The sequence below is a fragment of the Cydia fagiglandana genome, chromosome 24, assembly GCF_963556715.1.
Source record: "Cydia fagiglandana chromosome 24, ilCydFagi1.1, whole genome shotgun sequence".
In the NCBI taxonomy this organism is placed as follows: domain Eukaryota; kingdom Metazoa; phylum Arthropoda; class Insecta; order Lepidoptera; family Tortricidae; genus Cydia; species Cydia fagiglandana.
This window is the reverse complement of record NC_085955.1, coordinates 8,757,374-8,778,172: the sequence shown is the minus strand read 5'-3', so window position 1 is coordinate 8,778,172 and position 20,799 is coordinate 8,757,374. Positions and strand designations below refer to the sequence as shown.

Here is a 20,799-nt window from a genome sequence, read left to right as displayed (position 1 = left end):
TGACAATTCAATTATAAGTGAAAATTTTGGAAAATTCGACACTTTTATGATTGATTCTTGTTCAGAATCGTTTGTAGTTATTTGTAGTTCTTTTCATTTCTTTCGTAGGTGCCATATAACCGCGAAAAATTTGATTTGATTTCACTACGAGAGCTTTTTCCATGACAATACAATAGAAAGTGGAAATTTTGAAAAATTTAACACTTAAATGATTGATTCTTGTTTAGAATCGCTTGTAGTTATTTGTAGTTCTTTTCCTTTCGTTTGTAGTTGCCAAATTACCCCAAAATAATAAATAATATTTAAGTGCCATAGCTCTCTCATAAAAAAATAATAATATGTGAAAATCTTGGAAAATTCGACATATTCATAATTGATTCTGGTACAGAATCGTTTGAATTTGATAGTAGTTATTTACTATTTGTTAATACAAGCCTAATAACGAGAGAAAAAATAACTTCATTACGAGAGCGCGTTGATGTCTTTTACAAGGAATGGACTAAAAGAAAAAAAAAACTTGATCTATCATACATTTCCTTGATTGATCCTTGTACAGAATCGTTTGTAGTTATTTGTAGTTCTTTTCATTTCTTTCGTAGGTGCCAAATAACCCCGAAAAAATTGATTTGATTTCACTACTAGAGTTTTTTCCATGACAATTCAATAATAAGTGAAAATTTTGGAAAATTCGACACTTTTATGATCGATTCTTGTTCAGAATCGTTTGTAGTTATTTGTAGTTCTTTTCTTTTCGTTTGTAGTTGCCAAATTACCCTAAAAAAATTGATTTTAATTTCACTACGAAAGCTTTTTCCATGACAATACAATAATAAGTGAAAATTTTGGAGAATTCGACACTTTTATGCTTGACTCTTGTTCAGAATCGTTTGTAGTTATTTGTAGTTCTTTTCTTTTTGTTTGTAGTTGCCAAATTACCCCAAAAAATTAGATTTGATTTCACTACTAGAGGTTTTTCCATGACAATTGAATAATAAGTGAAAATTTTGGAAAATTCGACACTTTTTTGATCGATTCTTGTTCAGAATCGTTTGTAGTTATTTGTAGTTCTTTTCATTTCATTCGTAAGTGCCATATAACCGCGAAAAATTTGATTTGATTTCACTGTTAGAGCTTTTTCCATGACAATACAATAATAAGTGGAAATTTTGAAAAGTTCATCACTTAAATGATTGATTCTTGTTCAGAATCGTTTGTAGTTATTTGTAGTTCTTTTCCTTTCGTTTGTAGTTGCCTAATTACCCCAAAATAATAAATGATATTTAAGTGCCAAAGCTCTCTCATAAAAAAATAATAATATGTGAAAATCTTGGGAAATTCGACATATTCATAATTGATTCTGGTACGTAGGTTGCCCTGAAAGTTTCGGGAATTGCATACTTAGGAACGTATATTTGACATGTGTTATACCTCTTTGTTACAAACATAGTCTCTTTATTCGAAAACACTGGCCACTTAGAAAAAAAAAACAATGTTCTATTTTCAATTGTTTTTTAAAGTCGTTGAGTCGCTGGTGAAAATGGAGCTGTCCCGCGAAAGTTTTAGAGCAATGATTTATTATGACTTTAAAAGTGGATTAACACAACAACAATGTGGAGACCGATTGACTATTGCTTTTAGTAGTGAAGCACCTTCGAAGACGACAATATACAGGTGGTATTCGGAATTTCAACGTGGCCGTGTGTCTCTTGCGGATGACGTACGTGAGGGTCGACCGAAAACTGCCGTTACCGATCAAAACATCGATGTTGTTCGCCAACTGATAAAAGAAGATAGGCATGTTACATATCGGGAAATTCAGGAGACTTTAGGCATTGGAATGAGTCAGGTACAAGTTATTTTACAGCAAGAGTTGGGCGTGCGGAAGTTGTTTTCCCGGTGGATTCCTCACTTGTTATCTGACGACCAGAAAACGGTCCGTGTCAATTGGTGCCACAAAACCCTAAAAAGATTTAATGGAGGAAGCTCAACTGCCGTTTTTAGTATTGTGTCAGGTGACGAGTCATGGATTTACGCATATGAGCCTGAATCCAAAAACTAGTGTCCGACCGAAGGTTCGGTTTCGGTTTCGGTTTCGGCCAGTTTCGGCCAAAAAATTATGTTTCGGCTGTAGTTTCGGTTTCGGCCAAAAAACGGCCGAACCTTTCGGCCGGGCCGAAACTAACGAAATGGTACTTCGGAATAAGACCAAAAGTTGGGGAATGAGTAGGACAACAATATTAATACCTACATATTATACTGATTCATACAGAAATTAATTGGTTTAGTATAAAACACAATTCCACTAATGAGGGCGCCACTGGACGGTCGACGCATCCTTAAGAGGCTGTCAATACCTACAACGCACACACTGTCTAATTGTTTCGGAGTGAATCAGTGGTTTTACCTCAATTTACTATTGGTTTGTGTTCCCCATGTCCTCTACTTCAGCTTAGCCTTTGGCCTCGCCGCGCCATGCTCGGCCTGCGGTCTCGCTTTTTAATACAATGGACATTGGTTGGAGTCTGTGCTCAACTACTTATCCTGAAGCCTGAAGCACGGCTTTGACTTCGCATGAAAGTTCGCCTCAATGGGGCACTTCGGACTTTTAGGCCCAGGTGAAGATTGGTACCCGGCCTTGCGATATTGTCAACAAAAAATTTCGCGCTCGCGTTTTTGGTTGGTTTTTTGGTTGACCCTGTATCTACATGTTAACTTGACTGGTGAATGTATAGAGTTAGACCAAAAAAATTCTGCAATGATTTTGATAGCATACGCAGTGCAACTAGTGCAAATGTTATTTATACATCATAATTTCATAGAAATTTTGACGCTTAAAATAACACTTGTACTGTGTGTGTTATCAAAATCGTTGCAGAATTATCTTGGTCTAACTCTAGTAACTTTCTTAAAAAACTGCTTAAGTAACATCAATTTCAAGGATATTGGGTGTTGACAGCCCTATAATATGTGTATAAAAGGGGTTTTATGTCATTTTTTCAACGACTTTAACAAGTCTACAAAAGTTTCGGTTTCGGTTTCGGCCGAAACTAGAGCCAAAGCCGAACATTCGGTTTCGGTTTCGGTTTCGGCAAAAAAACATGTTTCGGTCGGACACTACCAAAAACCAATCTCGAGTATGGGTTTACGAAGACGAGCCGAAGCCAACAAAAGTTGTTCGTTCTCGCAGCACGATCAAAAAAATGGTAGCCACGTTTGTCTCCAAATCGGGTCACGTGGCGACTATTGCTCTTGAAGATCGAAGAACTGTCAATGCCGATTGGTATATAGGCGTTTGTTTACCGATTGTTTTTGCTGAACTGCGAAAAAATAACCCTAACCGCCGTATTATACTACACCATGATAATGCCAGCCCTCATACTGCTCAGAAAACAAACGACTATCTGAAGGGCGAAAAAGTCGAATTACTGGACCATCCTCCGTACAGCCCCGACCTAAGTCCCAACGATTTTTTTACTTTCCCGAAAATAAAGAATCGGTTGCGTGGTCAGCGTTTTCAGACCGCGGAAGAAGCAGTCCACGCTTATAAAATGGCCATTTCGTCAACCCCCAGTTCAGAGTTCAATAACTGTTTTGAAAACTGGTTTCAGAGAATGAAAAAGTGCATTAAACACAAAGGAGAATACTTTGAAAAACAATAAAAGTACTTTTATTTCATTTAAACGCGTATTTTTTCCAATTCCCGAAACTTTCAGGGCAACCTACGTACAGAATCGTTTGAATTTGATAGTAGTTCTTTACTATTTGTCAATACAAGCCTAATAACGAGAGAAAAAATAACTTCATTACGAGAGCGCGTTGATGTCTTTTACAAGGAATGGACTAAGAGAAAAAAAAAACTTGATCTATCATACACTTCCTTGATTGATCCTTGTACAGAATCGTTTGTAGTTATTTGTAGTTCTTTTCATTTCTTTCGTAGGTGCCAAATAACCCCGAAAAATTTGATTTGATTTCACTACTAGAGTTTTTTCCATGACAATTCAATAATAAGTGAAAATTTTGGAAAATTCGACACTTTTATGATCGATTCTTGTTCAAAATCGTTTGTAGTTATTTGTAGTTCTTTTCTTTTCGTTTGTAGTTGCCAAATTACCCTAAAAAAATTGATTTTAATTTCACTACGAAAGCTTTTTCCATGACAATACAATAATAAGTGAAAATTTTGTAAAATTCGACACTTTTATGCTTGACTCTTGTTCAGAATCGTTTGTAGTTATTTGTAGTTCTTTTCTTTTTGTTTGTAGTTGCCACATTACCCCAAAAAATTTGATTTGATTTCACTACTAGAGGTTTTTCCATGACAATTAAATAATAAGTGAAAATTTTGGAAAATTCGACACTTTTATGATCGATTCTTGTTCAGAATCGTTTGTAGTTTTTTGTAGTTTTTTCCATGACAATACAATAATAAGTGAAAATTTTGGAAAATTCGACACTTTTATGATCGATTCTTGTTCAGAATCGTTTGTAGTTATTTGTAGTTCTTTTCTTTTCGTTTGTAGTTGCCATATTACCCCAAAAAATTGATTTTAATTTCACTACGGGTGCTCTTTTCATGACAATTCAATTATAAGTGAAAATTTTGGAAAATTCGACACTTTTATGCTTGATTCTTGTTCAGAATCAAATCAAATTTTTCTCGGTTATTTGGCACCTACGAAAGAAATGAAAAGAACTACAAATAACTACAAACGATTCTGAACAAGAATCAAGCATAAAAGTGTCGAATTTTCCAAAATTCTCACTTATCATTGAATTGTCATGAAAAAAACTCCCGTAGTGAAATTAAAATCAATATTTTTGGGTTAATTTGGCAACTACAAACGAAAAGAAAAGAACTACAAATAACTACAAACGATTCTGAACATGAATCGATCATAAAAGTGTCGAATTTTCCAAAATTTTCACTTATTATTGAATTGTCATTGAAAAACCTCTAGTAGTGAAATCAAATCAAATTTTTCGCGGTTATTTGGCACCTACGAAAGAATTGAAAAGAACTACAAATAACTACAAACGATTCTGAACAAGAATCGATCATAAAAGTGTCGAATTTTCCAAAATTTTCACTTATTATTTAATTGTCATGGAAAAACCTCTAGTAGTGAAATCAAATCAATTTTTTTCGATAATTTGGCAACTACAAACAAAAGGAAAAGAACTACAAATAACTACAAACGATTCTGAACAAAAGTCAAGCATAAAAGTGTCGAATTTTCCAAAATTTTCACTTATTATTGTATTGTCATGGAATAAGCTCTAGTAGTGAAATCAAATCAAATTTTTCGCGGTTATATGGCACTTACGAATAAAATGACAAGAACTACAAATAACTACAAACGATTCTGAACAAGAATCGATCAAGGAAGTGTATGATAGATCAAGTTTTTTTTTTCGCTTAGTCCATTCCTTTTAAAAGACATCAACGCGCTCTCGTAATGAAGTTATTTTTTCTCTCGTTATTAGGCTTGTATTGACATATAGTAAAGAACTACAATCAAATACAAACGATTCTGTACCAGAATCAATTATGAATATGTCGAATTTTCCAAGATTTTCACATATTATTATTTTTTTATGAGAGAGCTTTGGCACTTAAATATCATTTATTATTTTGGGGTAATTAGGCAACTACAAACGAAAGGAAAAGAACTACAAATAACTACAAACGATTCTGAACAAGAATCAATCATAAAAGTGTCGAATTTTCCAAAATTTTCACTTATAATTGAATTGTCATGAAAAAAGCTCCCGTAGTGAAATTAAAATCAATATTTTTGGGTTAATTTGGCAACTACAAACGAAAAGAAAAGAACTACAAATAACTACAAACGATTCTGAACAAGAATCGATCATAAAAGTGTCGAATTTTCTAAAATTTTTACTTATTATTGAATTGTCATGGAAAAACATCTAGTAGTGAAATCAAATCAAATTTTTCGCGGTTATTTGGCACCTACGATAGAAATGAAAAGAACTACAAATAACTACAAACGATTCTGAACAAGAATCAAGCATAAAAGTGTCGAATTTTCCAAAATTTTCACTTATTATTGTATTGTCATGGAAAAAGCTTTCGTAGTGTAATTAAAATCAATTTTTTTAGGGTAATTTGGCAACTACAAACGAAAAGAAAAGAACTACAAATAACTACAAACGATTTTGAACAAGAATCGATCATAAAAGTGCCGAATTTTCCAAAATTTTCACTTATAATTGAATTGTCATGAAAAGAGCTCCCGTAGTGAAATTAAAATCAATTTTTTTGGGGTAATTTGGCAAATGCAAACGAAAAGAAAAGAACTACAAATAACTACAAACGATTCTGAACAAGAATCGATCATAAAAGTGTCGAATTTTACAAAATTTTCACTTATTATTGTATTGTCATGGAAAAAGCTTTCGTAGTGAAATCAAATCAAATTTTTCGGGGTTATTTGGCACCTACGAAAGAAATGAAAAGAACTACAAATAACTACAAACGATTCTGAACAAGAATCAATCATAAAAGTTTCGAATTTTCCAAAATTTTCACTTATAATTGAATTGTCATGAAAAAAGCTCCCGTAGTGAAATTAAAATCAATATTTTTGGGTTAATTTGGCAACTACAAACGAAAAGAAAAGAACTACAAATAACTACAAACGATTCTGAACAAGAATCGATCATAAAAGTGTCGAATTTTCTAAAATTTTTACTTATTATTGAATTGTCATGGAAAAACATCTAGTAGTGAAATCAAATCAAATTTTTCGCGGTTATTTGGCACCTACGAAAGAAATGAAAAGAACTACAAATAACTACAAACGATTCTGAACAAGAATCAAGCATAAAAGTGTCGAATTTTCCAAAATTTTCACTTATTATTGTATTGTCATGGAAAAAGCTTTCGTAGTGTAATTAAAATCAATTTTTTTAGGGTAATTTGGCAACTACAAACGAAAAGAAAAGAACTACAAATAACTACAAACGATTTTGAACAAGAATCGATCATAAAAGTGCCGAATTTTCCAAAATTTTCACTTATAATTGAATTGTCATGAAAAGAGCTCCCGTAGTGAAATTAAAATCAATTTTTTTGGGGTAATTTGGCAACTGCAAACGAAAAGAAAAGAACTACAAATAACTACAAACGATTCTGAACAAGAATCGATCATAAAAGTGTCGAATTTTACAAAATTTTCACTTATTATTGTATTGTCATGGAAAAAGCTTTCGTAGTGAAATCAAATCAAATTTTTCGGGGTTATTTGGCACCTACGAAAGAAATGAAAAGAACTACAAATAACTACAAACGATTCTGAACAAGAATCAATCATAAAAGTTTCGAATTTTCCAAAATTTTCACTTATAATTGAATTGTCATGAAAAAAGCTCCCGTAGTGAAATTAAAATCAATATTTTTGGGTTAATTTGGCAACTACAAACGAAAAGAAAAGAACTACAAATAACTACAAACGATTCTGAACAAGAATCAAGCATAAAAGTGTCGAATTTTCCAAAATTTTCACTTATAATTGAATTGTCATGAAAAGAGCACCCGTAGTGAAATTAAAATCAATTTTTTTGGGGTAATATGGCAACTACAAACGAAAAGATAAGAACTACAAATAACTACAAACGATTCTGAACAAGAATCGATCATAAAAGTGTCGAATTTTCCAAAATTTTCACTTATTATTGTATTGTCATGGAAAAAGCTCTCGTAGTGAAATTAAAATCAATATTTTTGGGGTAATTTAACAACTACAAACGAAAAGAAAAGAACTACAAATAACTACAAACGTTTCTGAACAAGAATCGATCATAAAAGTGTCGAATTTTCCAAAATTTTCAATTATTATTGAATTGTCATGGAAAAAACTTTAGTAGTGAAATCAAATCAAATTTTTCGCGGTTATATGGCACCTACGAAAGAAATGAAAAGAACTACAAATAACTACAAACGATTCTGAACAAGAATCAATCATAAAAGTGTCGAATTTTCCAAAATTTTCACTTATAATTGAATTGTCATGAAAAAACCTCCCGTAGTGAAATTAAAATCAATATTTTTGGGTTAATTTGGCAACTACAAACGAAAAAAAAAGAACTACAAATAACTACAAACGATTCTGAACAAGAATCGATCATAAAAGTGTCGAATTTTCTAAAATACTCACTTATTATTGAATTGTCATGGAAAAAACTTTAGTAGTGACATCAAATCAAATTTTTCGCGGTTATATGGCACCTACGAAAGAAATGAAAAGAACTACAAATAACTACAAACGATTCTGAACAAGAATCAATCATAAAAGTGTCGAATTTTCCAAAATTTTCACTTATAATTGAATTGTCATGAAAAAAGCTCCCGTAGTGAAATTAAAATCAATATTTTTGGGTTAGTTTGGCAACTACAAACGAAAAAAAAAGAACTACAAATAACTACAAACGATTCTGAACAAGAATCGATCATAAAAGTGTCGAATTTTCCAAAATTTTCACTTATTATTTAATTGTCATGGAAAAACCTCTAGTAGTGAAATCAAATCATTTTTTTTCGATAATTTGGCAACTACAAACAAACGGAAAAGAACTACAAATAACTACAAACGATTCTGAACAAGAGTCAAGCATAAAAGTGTCGAATTTTCCAAAATTTTCACTTATTATTGTATTGTCATGGAATAAGCTCTAGTAGTGAAATCAAATCAAATTTTTCGCGGTTATATGGCACTTACGAATAAAATGACAAGAACTACAAATAACTACAAACGATTCTGAACAAGAATCGATCAAGGAAGTGTATGATAGATCAAGTTTTTTTTTTCGCTTAGTCCATTCCTTTTAAAAGACATCAACGCGCTCTCGTAATGAAGTTATTTTTTCTCTCGTTATTAGGCTTGTATTGACATATAGTAAAGAACTACAATCAAATACAAACGATTCTGTACCAGAATCAATTATGAATATGTCGAATTTTCCAAGATTTTCACATATTATTATTTTTTTATGAGAGAGCTTTGGCACTTAAATATCATTTATTATTTTGGGGTAATTAGGCAACTACAAACGAAAGGAAAAGAACTACAAATAACTACAAACGATTCTGAACAAGAATCAATCATTTAAGTGATGAACTTTTCAAAATTTCCACTTATTATTGTATTGTCATGGAAAAAGCTGTAGTAGTGAAATCAAATCAAATTTTTCGCGGTTATATGGCACTTACGAATGAAATGAAAAGAACTACAAAAAACTACAAACGATTCTGAACAAGAATCGATCATAAAAGTGTCGAATTTTCCAAAATTTTCACTTATTATTTAATTGTCATGGAAAAACCTCTAGTAGTGAAATCAAATCAAATTTTTTGGGGTAATTTGGCAACTACAAACAAAAAGAAAAGAACTACAAATAACTACAAACGATTCTGAACAAGAGTCAAGCATAAAAGTGTCGAATTTTACAAAATTTTCACTTATTATTGTATTGTCATGGAAAAAGCTTTCGTAGTGAAATTAAAATCAATTTTTTTAGGGTAATTTGGCAACTACAAACGAAAAGAAAAGAACTACAAATAACTACAAACGATTTTGAACAAGAATCGATCATAAAAGTGTCGAATTTTCCAAAATTTTCACTTATTATTGAATTGTCATGGAAAAAACTCTAGTAGTGAAATCAAATCAAATTTTTCGGGGTTATTTGGCACCTACGAAAGAAATGAAAAGAACTACAAATAACTACAAACGATTCTGTACAAGGATCAATCAAGGAAGTGTATGATAGATCAAGTTTTTTTTTTCTCTTAGTCCATTCCTTGTAAAAGACATCAACGCGCTCTCGTAATGAAGTTATTTTTTCTCTCGTTATTAGGCTTGTATTGACAAATAGTAAAGAACTACTATCAAATTCAAACGATTCTGTACCAGAATCAATTATGAATATGTCGAATTTCCCAAGATTTTCACATATTATTATTTTTTTATTAGAGAGCTTTGGCACTTAAATATCATTTATTATTTTGGGGTAATTAGGCAACTACAAACGAAAGGAAAAGAACTACAAATAACTACAAACGATTCTGAACAAGAATCAATCATTTAAGTGATGAACTTTTCAAAATTTCCACTTATTATTGTATTGTCATGGAAAAAGCTCTAACAGTGAAATCAAATCAAATTTTTCACGGTTATATGGCACTTACGAATGAAATGAAAAGAACTACAAATAACTACAAACGATTCTGAACAAGAATCGATCAAAAAAGTGTCGAATTTTCCAAAATTTTCACTTATTATTCAATTGCCATGGAAAAACCTCTAGTAGTGAAATCAAATCTAATTTTTTGGGGTAATTTGGCAACTACAAACAAAAAGAAAAGAACTACAAATAACTACAAACGATTCTGAACAAGAGTCAAGCATAAAAGTGTCGAATTTTACAAAATTTTCACTTATTATTGTATTGTCATGGAAAAAGCTTTCGTAGTGAAATTAAAATCAATTTTTTTAGGGTAATTTGGCAACTACAAACGAAAAGAAAAGAACTACAAATAACTACAAACGATTCTGAACAAGAATCGATCATAAAAGTGTCGAATTTTCCAAAATTTTCACTTATTATTGAATTGTCATGGAAAAAACTCTAGTAGTGAAATCAAATCAAATTTTTCGGGGTTATTTGGCACCTACGAAAGAAATGAAAAGAACTACAAATAACTACAAACGATTCTGTACAAGGATCAATCAAGGAAGTGTATGATAGATCAAGTTTTTTTTCTCTTAGTCCATTCCTTGTAAAAGACATCAACGCGCTCTCGTAATGAAGTTATTTTTTCTCTCATTATTAGGCTTGTATTGACAAAAATAGTAAATAACTACTATCAAATTCAAACGATTCTGTACCAGAATCAATTATGAATATGTCGAATTTTCCAAGATTTTCTTATATTATTATTTTTTTATGAGAGAGCTTTGGCACTTAAATATTATTTATTATTTTGGGGTAATTTGGCAACTACAAACGAAAGGAAAAGAACTACAAATAACTACAAGCGATTCTAAACAAGAATCAATCATTTAAGTGTTAAATTTTTCAAAATTTCCACTTTCTATTGTATTGTCATGGAAAAAGCTCTCGTAGTGAAATCAAATCAAATTTTTTGGGGTAATTTGGCAACTACAAACAAAAAGAAAAGAACTACAAATAACTACATAGGATTCTTAACAAGAATCAAGCATAAAAGTGTCGAATTTTCCAAAATGTTCACTTATTATTGTATTGTCATGGAAACAGCTCTCGTAGTGAAATCAAATCAATTTTTTTGGGGTAATTTGGCAACTACAAACGAAATGAAAAGAACTACAAATAACTACAAACGATTCTGAACAAGAATCAATCATAAAAGTGTCGAATTTTCCAAAATTTTCACTTATTAGTGAATTGTCATGGAAAAAGCTCTCATAGTGAAATCAAATCAAATTTTTGGGGTAATTTGGCAGCTACGAAAGAAATGAAAAGAACTACAAATAACTACAAACGATTATGAACAAGAATCAATCATTAAAGTGTCGAATTTTACAAAATTTTCACTTATTATTGTATTGTCATGGAAAAAGCTCTCGTAGTGAAATCAAATCAAATCTTTTGGGGTTATCTGGCAGCTATGAAGGAAATGAAAAGAACTGCAAATAACTACAAACGATTCTGAGCAATTATCAATCAAGTAAGTGAACGATTGATCAAGTTTTTATTTCATTCAGTCCATTCCTTGAAAAAGACATCAACGCGCTCCTTTAGTGAAATCAATTTTTATCCCGTAGTAGGTACCAAAGCTTTTACTCTGTAAGTCCTAACTTTATAAGCTCTAACTGTATAAAGCCAACATCTTGGTCAAACAATACGGCTTGGTCGTTGCTTGACATGAACGCGCTCTTGTCTTTAATTTCATAAAAAAGCTCTTTATCGGGAAAAGACATCAACGGGCTCTTAAAGCTTTTTTAGTTTTTTTTAATTTTTTGGGGTTTTTTGGCTACTACAAATGAAAATAAAGGAACTACAATCAACTACAAACGATTCTAAGCCAGTATCAACAATAAAAGTATAAGATTTCAAAAGTGGGGTGCTGGGATTTTTCTCACCCCCATAACTTTTTTTTGGGGCAACTACAAATAAAATCCTTTTAACTACAATCAACTACAAACAAAATACTATAAGAAAAAAAATATAAATAAAAAATTGGTCAAGGTCGGGTGCCAAGTTCACAGAGGTAGGTTATTGGTATCGACCGGAGCCAATCAGATCCAAAATCGTTGCCCTAATAAGTCCGACGAAATCCAGATTTGATGGACACCAGCTTTTTGCATTATGGTACGGAACCCTTCGTGCGCGATTCCGACTCGCACTTGCCCGGTTTTCATAGTTTTGATGTGCAGCGCCACGCGTGGTAAATTAAAGAACTAATTAGAACAAATTAAATATGACCAAATTAAAATAATGCCGCATGTCTATAGTTCGTTTTTTTAGCATTAGAAAGAACTTGCAAGAAGGAAAGCGATCTTGACAAGTCTTTTAATTGAAAAACGCTTTTTAAAAATCAAAAACTTACTTATGAAAGCAGAAGAATATAAATGATCGTATTAGATTCATAATTGTTACATATTTGCCGTAACTTATTTTTAAAATGTGTTTTTCAATTAAAAGACACATCAAGATTGTTTACCTTATTTCTAATGCTAAAAAAAACTAACTATATATAGATTCATAATAATCTGCATTTGTAGCAGGCAAAACTCTGCGTAGAGGGCGTCACTAACTCGATCATATGGCCTACCGTGAAACACGACAATTAATACCCGAATAAGATTGATCAATTAGAATCAATGATTTTTAACTTCTGCCAATTATATTTTTTTTCCATATCTAACTAAGAGCCACTAGTAGAACGAATCACAGTAATTGCTTATTAAAACGATCAGTAATTTCCCAAGAAAATTAATAAATTTGTAATGCCTATATACTTCTCATTTTCCTTTTACCCGCGGCTTTGTAAGGTGGATAGAAATATATACAATTTGGTAAGATATTATTAAATATACTATTTTTTAGGCGTGTGTATGTACGGTCAGCCAAGAAAGTGGTATACCACTTTTCGACTCTATCAATCAGATGATAGTCGAAAAGTGGTAGACCACTTTTTTGGCTGACTGTACCTAAGCGATGAACTATGATTAACTTTTACTACTATACTCTGTAAGCAGTTGTGGCCGAGTGGATATGACGTCTGACTTTCAATCCGGAGGTCGCGGGTTCAAATCCTGGCTCGTACCAATGAGTTTTACGAAACTTATGTACGAAATATCATTTGATATTTACCACTAGCTTTTCGGTGAAGGAAAACATCGTGAGGAAACCTGCATACATCTGCGAAGAAATTCAAAGGTGTATGTGAAGTCCCCAATGCGCGCATTGGGCTAGCATGGGGACTATACCCAAGCCCTATCGCGCATGAGAGGGGAGGCCTGTGCCCAGCAGTGGGACGTATATAGGCTGAGATGATGATGATGACTATACTCTGTATCTTTAGGTATTTAAATAAAAGTAAACAAACAATTGGTACAATTTTCGGGTAGTATAATGCCGGCTACATACGTAACGATAAATCGTTGCGATAAAACTGCGTGTGCAGTCCAACTGTGCAATCGGCGAAATCAATCCTTTGATGCCCATAGAAGTGTCCTACGTAAGCGATCTCGTTGCGAACGCGGTGCGGCGCGATTTGCACGCGAATGTCAGGCGGCGCGGCGCGGCGCGGCGCGGCGGCGGCCGCTTTCGCCGCGCCGCGCCGCGCCGCGTTCGCGCGTTGTTCGCCTACGTAAGACGTAGCGTTACGTAGGACACTTCTATGGGCATCAAAGGATTGATTTCGCCGCGCCGCGCCGCGCCGCGTTCGCGCGTTGTTCGCCTACGTAAGACGTAGCGTAAGGGTCGGTTGCACCAAACTATTCGTATCGTTAAAGAGTTCGCTAAATTTTGATGTATGGAAAGTTTCATAGAGTGCCGCGGCGCGCCGGCTGACGTTAACCAGTCTGTCAAATGTGGTTGGTGCAACTGGCCCTTATTCTTCTATACTAGTATTCTAATATACCTTTAAAACGAGCCCTTCTAAGGCCCAGCCATACAAATGAAAAATGCAATATTTGCTACAGAAATTTGAACCTACAATAGAGTTGATTTTGCGTCGTTCAAAATCTGAACGAGACAAAGGAAAAGCAACTCTGTTCCAATCGAATATGATTTAAATTTCATTGAACTGAATAAGTACTATAGGTGGGACCTTGGGTCTTAGGAGGATATATATTTCGGCGATCTCGGAAACGGCTCTAACGATTTCGATGAAATTTGCTATATGGGGGTTTTGGGGGCCGGAAAGTCGATCTAGCTAGGTCTTATCTCTGGAAAAACGCGCATTATTGAGTTTTTATATGTTTTTCTGCGTGTGCAGTCCGACTGTGCAGATAAATCGAACCGTGTGTATGACAAATCGTTGTCGATTATCGTAACGATTTGTCATACACACGGTTCGATTTATCTGCACAGTCGGACTGCACAGTTTTATCGCAACGATTTATCGTTACGTATGTAGCCGGCATAACATTTATAGGTTAACCGACCAATTACAAAACCGCCTGGATGTCACTGTACGACCTGACTTTAACCTGCATTATTTGATCGTGTACCTAATGTTTTCATCTACCCTCAACTAGCTTAGGGGCCCATTTGAGGGTAGATTTTGTTTACTTTTATTTAAATACCTAAAGATAGGTACATAATAGGTATAGCAGCAACTCGAAATTCACAAAATAATCCCGATCGCCATACATTGTGTCGATTGAACTTTATTAGAATATCTAAGATTTTTACAGTAGGTGCCTACCTACATCTGGTGCTCCATTACGACACCCTGTGCTATAATAAGCACGTTACGTAGCTCCGCCGAAAATTTAAAGGGCCATATGTACTGTAAAACGTTGTACCATACACGTGGGAAAAGATAATTCGCATTTGTATTGTAACAATTTTTTGCTATTTTAAGGTTGTTCTCCAATACTAGCTCATAGTAATGCGCACACTCGCGTATACCTATGTCTTCTTATCGGCTTGGCCACGACATTGCGCGACCGGTGACGGCGGCGGCGGCAACTTTAGGTGGGAACGGAAGGTCCGATCGCTGTGTCCCGCTCGGGATTTTCGCCGCCGCCGCCGCCGCCATTGTCGTGGCCGAGCGTAAAGCGTAAAAAAGTACACCCCGTAAACACCTTCATAATAAATACCTTCTGTTGCAGTGAGACTTTCCGAGATATTTCAAAATGGCGTCCGTGCGCTACATGCTGGTCGCCGTGCTCCTGGTGACCGTTTTGGTTTATTGTTCTGTTAGTAAATATAATATATTAGGTACCTACCTACATATAAAACCCGCTTAATACAAGCACCTTTATTGGGCCTATACCTAGAGTTCCCTATTGTACAATATGAGAATTTCACTGAATGTCCTACCATTGAGTTACGAAAACGTATGAAATTTTCAAAATTCAATGGAAATTAATGTAGCTACCTAGTGTATTCACCTCTTTAAAAAGTGTTAGAGCATTAGAACCCCACGGGCCAAGGGCCTCAACCCCAAATGGCATAAATATATATACCCGGAGCCCAGACCCCTGTACTTCACGGATTTTAGCTTTTCGGCCGCATCAATTCACTTTCTTTGGACACGTTTCTCGACGTGGAGATGAATCCATAGAGCGACTGTTGGTGCAGGGCAGAGTAGAAGGTACCCGAGCGCGAGGAAGGTCGCCCATGAGGTGGACGGACCAAATAAAGGCAGCAATAGACGGCCCCTTGCACGATGCGCTAAACGCGCAGCCGTCAGGAAGGAGCGGAGGCGAGCCGTCATACGTGTCATGGCTCCTCTACACGATGGGCCAACGCCGGCCACTCCAAGGGACACATTTATGCGTTAAGAGGGAGCAAGTGATATTGCTATCTCTTTCTATCGCATGCTGTGTCCCTTGGAGTGGCCGGCGTTGGCCCATCGTGTAGAGGAGCCATCATAAAGAGAGACTTCCAATGATGACCACGACCGCTCTGTCAAGAGTGTCCCGATCAAGAAGAAGAAGGCCGCATCAATTAATTATATTCTGATATTTTTCTTTCAAGGCAAAAGATCAGCTAGTGAAAAAATTGAAGGAACACGTCGATTCCTGCAAAAACGAGACCCCGAAATGTATGCATAAATGTATCTTCAAGAAAATGGGAATCGTAAGTATCGAAGGTACTTTTCGTCTTTCGTCTGATCAGGAAGGACAAGGACTGAGGTTTTATGGCAACAGAACCCTTTCGTAAAGCAAAACCCTCTCTGCAATCTCTCTGCTTTGTCTTAAGGTTGACTGGTAGAGAATGCTTTTTGGCATTAAGTCCGCCTTTTGTACGATAAGTTTTCTTTTGTGCAGTAAAGTTTAAATACATAAATAAACCCTAAATGAAAAATAATCGTTTCACCAATTAACTGTGGACCTGATAGGAGAGCTGGTTATTGGTTTGTTTTGGCTTTTTCTCGTGGAGCCCCCTCAGAGGCTTTACGGAGCCCTAGGGGTCCGCGGAGCACACTAAGAGGCTTCTTGTCCGTAGCACCCCGCACATTACTACTCTGACCACACATACTTTGCACAAATGTCGCAGTTATATATATGGAAGACCGAGCTTTGCTCGAAAAACATATAAAAACTCAATAATGCGCGTTTTCCAGAGATAAGACCTAGCTAGATCGACTTTCCGGCCCCCAAAACCCCCATATAGCAAATTTCATCGAAATCGTTAGAGCCGTTTCCGAGATCGCCGAAATATATATCCTCCTAAGACCCAAGGTCCCACCTATAGTACTTATTCAGTTCAATGAAATTTAAATCATATTCGATTGGAACAGAGTTGCTTTTCCTTTGTCTCGTTCAGATTTTGAACGACGCAAAATCAACTCTATTGTAGGTTCAAATTTCTGTAGCAAATATTGCATTTTTCATTTGTATGGCTGGGCCTTAGAAGGGCTCGTTTTAAAGGTATATTAGACTACTAGTATAGAAGACTAAGGGCCAGTTGCACCAACCACATTTGACAGACTGGTTAACGGCAGCCGGCGCGCCCCGGCACTTTACTATGAAACTTTCCATACATCAAAATTTAGCGAACTCTTTAACGATACGAATAGTTTGGAGCAACCGACCCTTACTCACTAACAAAAACCGGGCAAGTGCGAGTCGGACTCGCGCACGAAGGGTTCCGTACCACAATAAAAAAAAAAGCAAACAAATAACGGTCACCCATCCACTGGTACTGACCACTCCCGACGTTGCTTAATTTTGGTCAAAAATCACGTTTGTTGTATGGGAGCCCCATTTAAATCTTTATTTTATTCTGTTTTTAGTATTTGTTGTTATAGCGGCAACAGAAATACATAATCTGTGAAAATTTCAACTGTCTAGCTATCACGGTTCGTGAGATACAGCCTGGTGACAGACGGACGGACGGACGGACGGACGGACGGACGGACGGACGGACGGACAGCGAAGTCTTAGTAATAGGGTCCCATTTTACCCTTTGGGTACGGAACCCTAAAAAGCGCGTCTGTTACGATGGACAGATATGTCCGCTATATGGCGACAGGGCCACGCGCGGCTTATGGCTAACCACCAAAATTGGTGTGGAACGTATGTACTTTTAGCTACCTGTAGCAAAGCGACGAAATCGCGGAGTGACGCCTGCTTTTTAGGGTTCCGTACCCAAAGGGTAAAACGGGACCCTATTACTAAGACTTCGCTGTCCGTCCGTCCGTCCGTCTGTCACCAGGCTGTATCTCACGAACCGTGATAGCTAGACAGTTGAAATTTTCACAGATGATGTATTTCTGTTGCCGCTATAACAACAAATACTAAAAACAGAATAAAATAAAGATTTAAATGGGGCTCCCATACAACAAACGTGATTTTTGACCAAAGTTAAGCAACGTCGGGAGTGGTCAGTACTTGGATGGGTGACCGTTTTGTTTTTTTGCTTTTTTTTGTTTTTTTTTTTGCATTATGATACGGAACCCTTCGTGCGCGAGTCCGACTCGCACTTGCCCGGTTTTTGTAAGAAAACTGATGTGACTGATGAGTTCTCACTCTTTACTTATATTCTCTATGGGTGTAGTGATTTCTGCCTCTTATTGCTTTTACTTTGCAGATTAATAAGGCCGGTCAGTACGTCGACAAGAAAGCAGTAGAATGGATGAAAATTGCGACCAATGGAGGAATACTAACGCAACCGCAAGCCATCAAAATTGCCAAAATATGCAACAGAGGTAACGTGACGTCCAATAGGTGACGTCCCACGGGTAAAGGTACCTTATGGCGGTTGGCGCTTACGCTATTATTAACGCCGCTCCAATATTATTGCGGCGCTATGCGACGTTAGTGCCAGCCGCCATGAGGTACCTTTTGCCGTGGAACGTCACATATTTCGTCAGCTCATTAGGGTTCCGTACCTCAAAAGGAATAAAACCGGCCAAGTGCGAGTCGGACTCGCCCACAGCTTATCTCTTTCTGCGAGCGGGAGCTCTCGTTAGCACGTGCACACTTCTCGCTTGCCTAGGCGCGACTAAAGGCAACTTGTACAATTTGTACAAGCCTTGAATTTTGGAATGCCTATAACCTACCTTTGGTTATAAAATCATTGCATTAAACCGTACAGATTAATCCATACTATACTATATTATATCCATACTTATAATATTATAAATGCGAAAATGTGTCTATCTGTCTGTCTGTCTGTTACCTAGCTCTTCACGCTTAAGCCGCTGAACCGATTTAGTTGAAATTTGGTACAGAGATGGTCCCGGGGAAGGACATACGATAGTTTTTATGTCGGAAATCATCCCCGAAGAGAGTGCCGGGGTGGAATTGAAAGAGTATATAAATTACCTAATAATTGAAGTAGGTGGCTAAGTAATGCGCGAATTAAATGATTGCTTTAAGCATTTATCCAGGCGCTATACCTACTTTAGTTCCTGTCACTAAAGGCCTGTGCACACCGGCTTGCGTGTGCGTGACGTGAACGTGCGGGTGCGCTAAAATGTTGGAGCCGCACACGCACACGTCACGCAGGCGGTGTGCCGTCTCTCATAAGGATCTGTATACCACAACGCCGCACGCTCACGTGCACGTCACGCACACGCAGCCAGTGTGAACAGGCCTTAATTCCACGCAGACTAAGTCGCGGGCAAATGCTAGTATTAGTATACTCACGACAGTTTAAATTCAAGAAACGCTTAATTACAGTGAACAAGAAATCGAGTAATGGCTGCCACCTGGCTGAGCAAGTATCTCTCTGCATAAACAAAGAAATGGAGAAGGTATGTAGTCAGACCAAGAAAAGTCTGCAGCGGAGTTGATAGCCCACGCAATGCCAGTGTTATTTTAAACGTCAAACTTATATGAAATTATGACGTATAAATAACACTTGCATTACGTGGGCTATCAAATCCACTGCAGACTTTTCTTTGTCCGACTCTAGCTAATTATGATTTTAAAAGAGATATGAAATCTGCAAGAGTGCATTAAAAGAGTGTAAACGTTGTGTGTGTTTTGATAGCCCACGCAGTGCAAGCGTTATTTTTATGTCATAATTTCATAGAAGTATGACGTTTAAAATAACACTTGCACTGTGTGGGCTATCAAAATCTCTGCAGACTTTGCTTGGTCTTACTTATGTAAGAGTGAAATTTAAATAATTTTATAATATTATGTTATGGGGTTGCTGTCAACGGTTTGCATGACGGTTTGATAGATGGCGCCATTATCGATTGCCCCTTTTTCTATGAGATTTGGCTTAAAGGGCTGGCATCCAGAGCATTAAAAAAACAAAAATTTGACACAAGTCTAGGGATTGACAGGGCAAGCTATGATGGCGCCATCTGCAAAATACTTCGACAGACCAACCCCATTGTAATATCAAATGTAATGGGTTGATACCTAAATAAATAAATAAATACATACATACATATATCACTGGCTCAGTGACCCAAAAAGGATCTTGGTCAGAACACAAGAGTGGCGCACTCTGCCCTATTCTGCGCCACTTCGCGCCAGTTGTAAACTCATCATCTCAGCCTAATATACGTCCCACTGCTGGGCACAGGCCTCCTCTCGAGCGCGAGAGGGCTTGGGCTATAGTCCCCACGCTAGCCCAATGCGGATTGGGGACTTTTAAACTAATAAATAATAAATAACATTTTTATTTTATTTATTATAATAGATAAACTTTATTTCAGATGGGTGTACACAAAAAAGACACTCCTCACGGTCGTGACATTATTTTAAAGAAAAAAATAAAATCACATTAAAAATTAAATGTTAAAACCGGAGAGGTAAATTATTAATATTATTATCATCGTGAATCCGTTTAAATATATTCCCATTGAAATATAAGGTGGAAGGTATTTAGACTATTTAGTTACATTAGATACTTAATATACTTACATGATTGCAATGATTAAATGATTAATAAAGATGCTTCACAATTTTGGACTTTTTATTTTTATTTGGATTATTTACTCAAATAGATAAAGTCATGAAATTTCCACTTATACTCTGTATTTTTAGGCATTTAAATAAAAGTAAACAAAATCTACCCTCAAATGGATCCTTAAGCCAGTTGAGGGTAGATGAAAACATTAGGCCCCCCCCACATCTAGCGTCTTTT

The 20,799-nt window shown here is 35.9% G+C and overlaps 1 protein-coding gene across 1 annotated transcript; it reads left to right on the top strand.

Moving 5' to 3' along the window:
• Positions 1–15,357: 15,357 nt before the first annotated feature.
• Positions 15,358–20,560, top strand: LOC134676432 (uncharacterized). The gene is made up of 5 exons (XM_063534828.1): positions 15,358–15,440; positions 16,225–16,326; positions 18,283–18,419; positions 19,393–19,450; positions 20,369–20,560. Exons 1-5 carry the CDS (start codon positions 15,378–15,380, stop codon positions 20,438–20,440), a joined length of 432 nt encoding a protein of 143 aa, XP_063390898.1. The 5' UTR covers positions 15,358–15,377; the 3' UTR covers positions 20,441–20,560.
• Positions 20,561–20,799: the final 239 nt, after the last annotated feature.

Bases quoted from the DNA above. Each gene is read 5' to 3' on its own strand.
- LOC134676432 (XM_063534828.1), top strand. From the start codon at position 15,378: ATGGCGTCCGTGCGCTACATGCTGGTCGCCGTGCTCCTGGTGACCGTT. The intron at 16,327-18,282 runs GTAAGTATCGAA...TTTACTTTGCAG, and splicing joins TCTTCAAGAAAATGGGAATC to ATTAATAAGGCCGGTCAGTA. The intron at 19,451-20,368 runs GTATGTAGTCAG...ACTTTATTTCAG, and splicing joins TAAACAAAGAAATGGAGAAG to ATGGGTGTACACAAAAAAGA.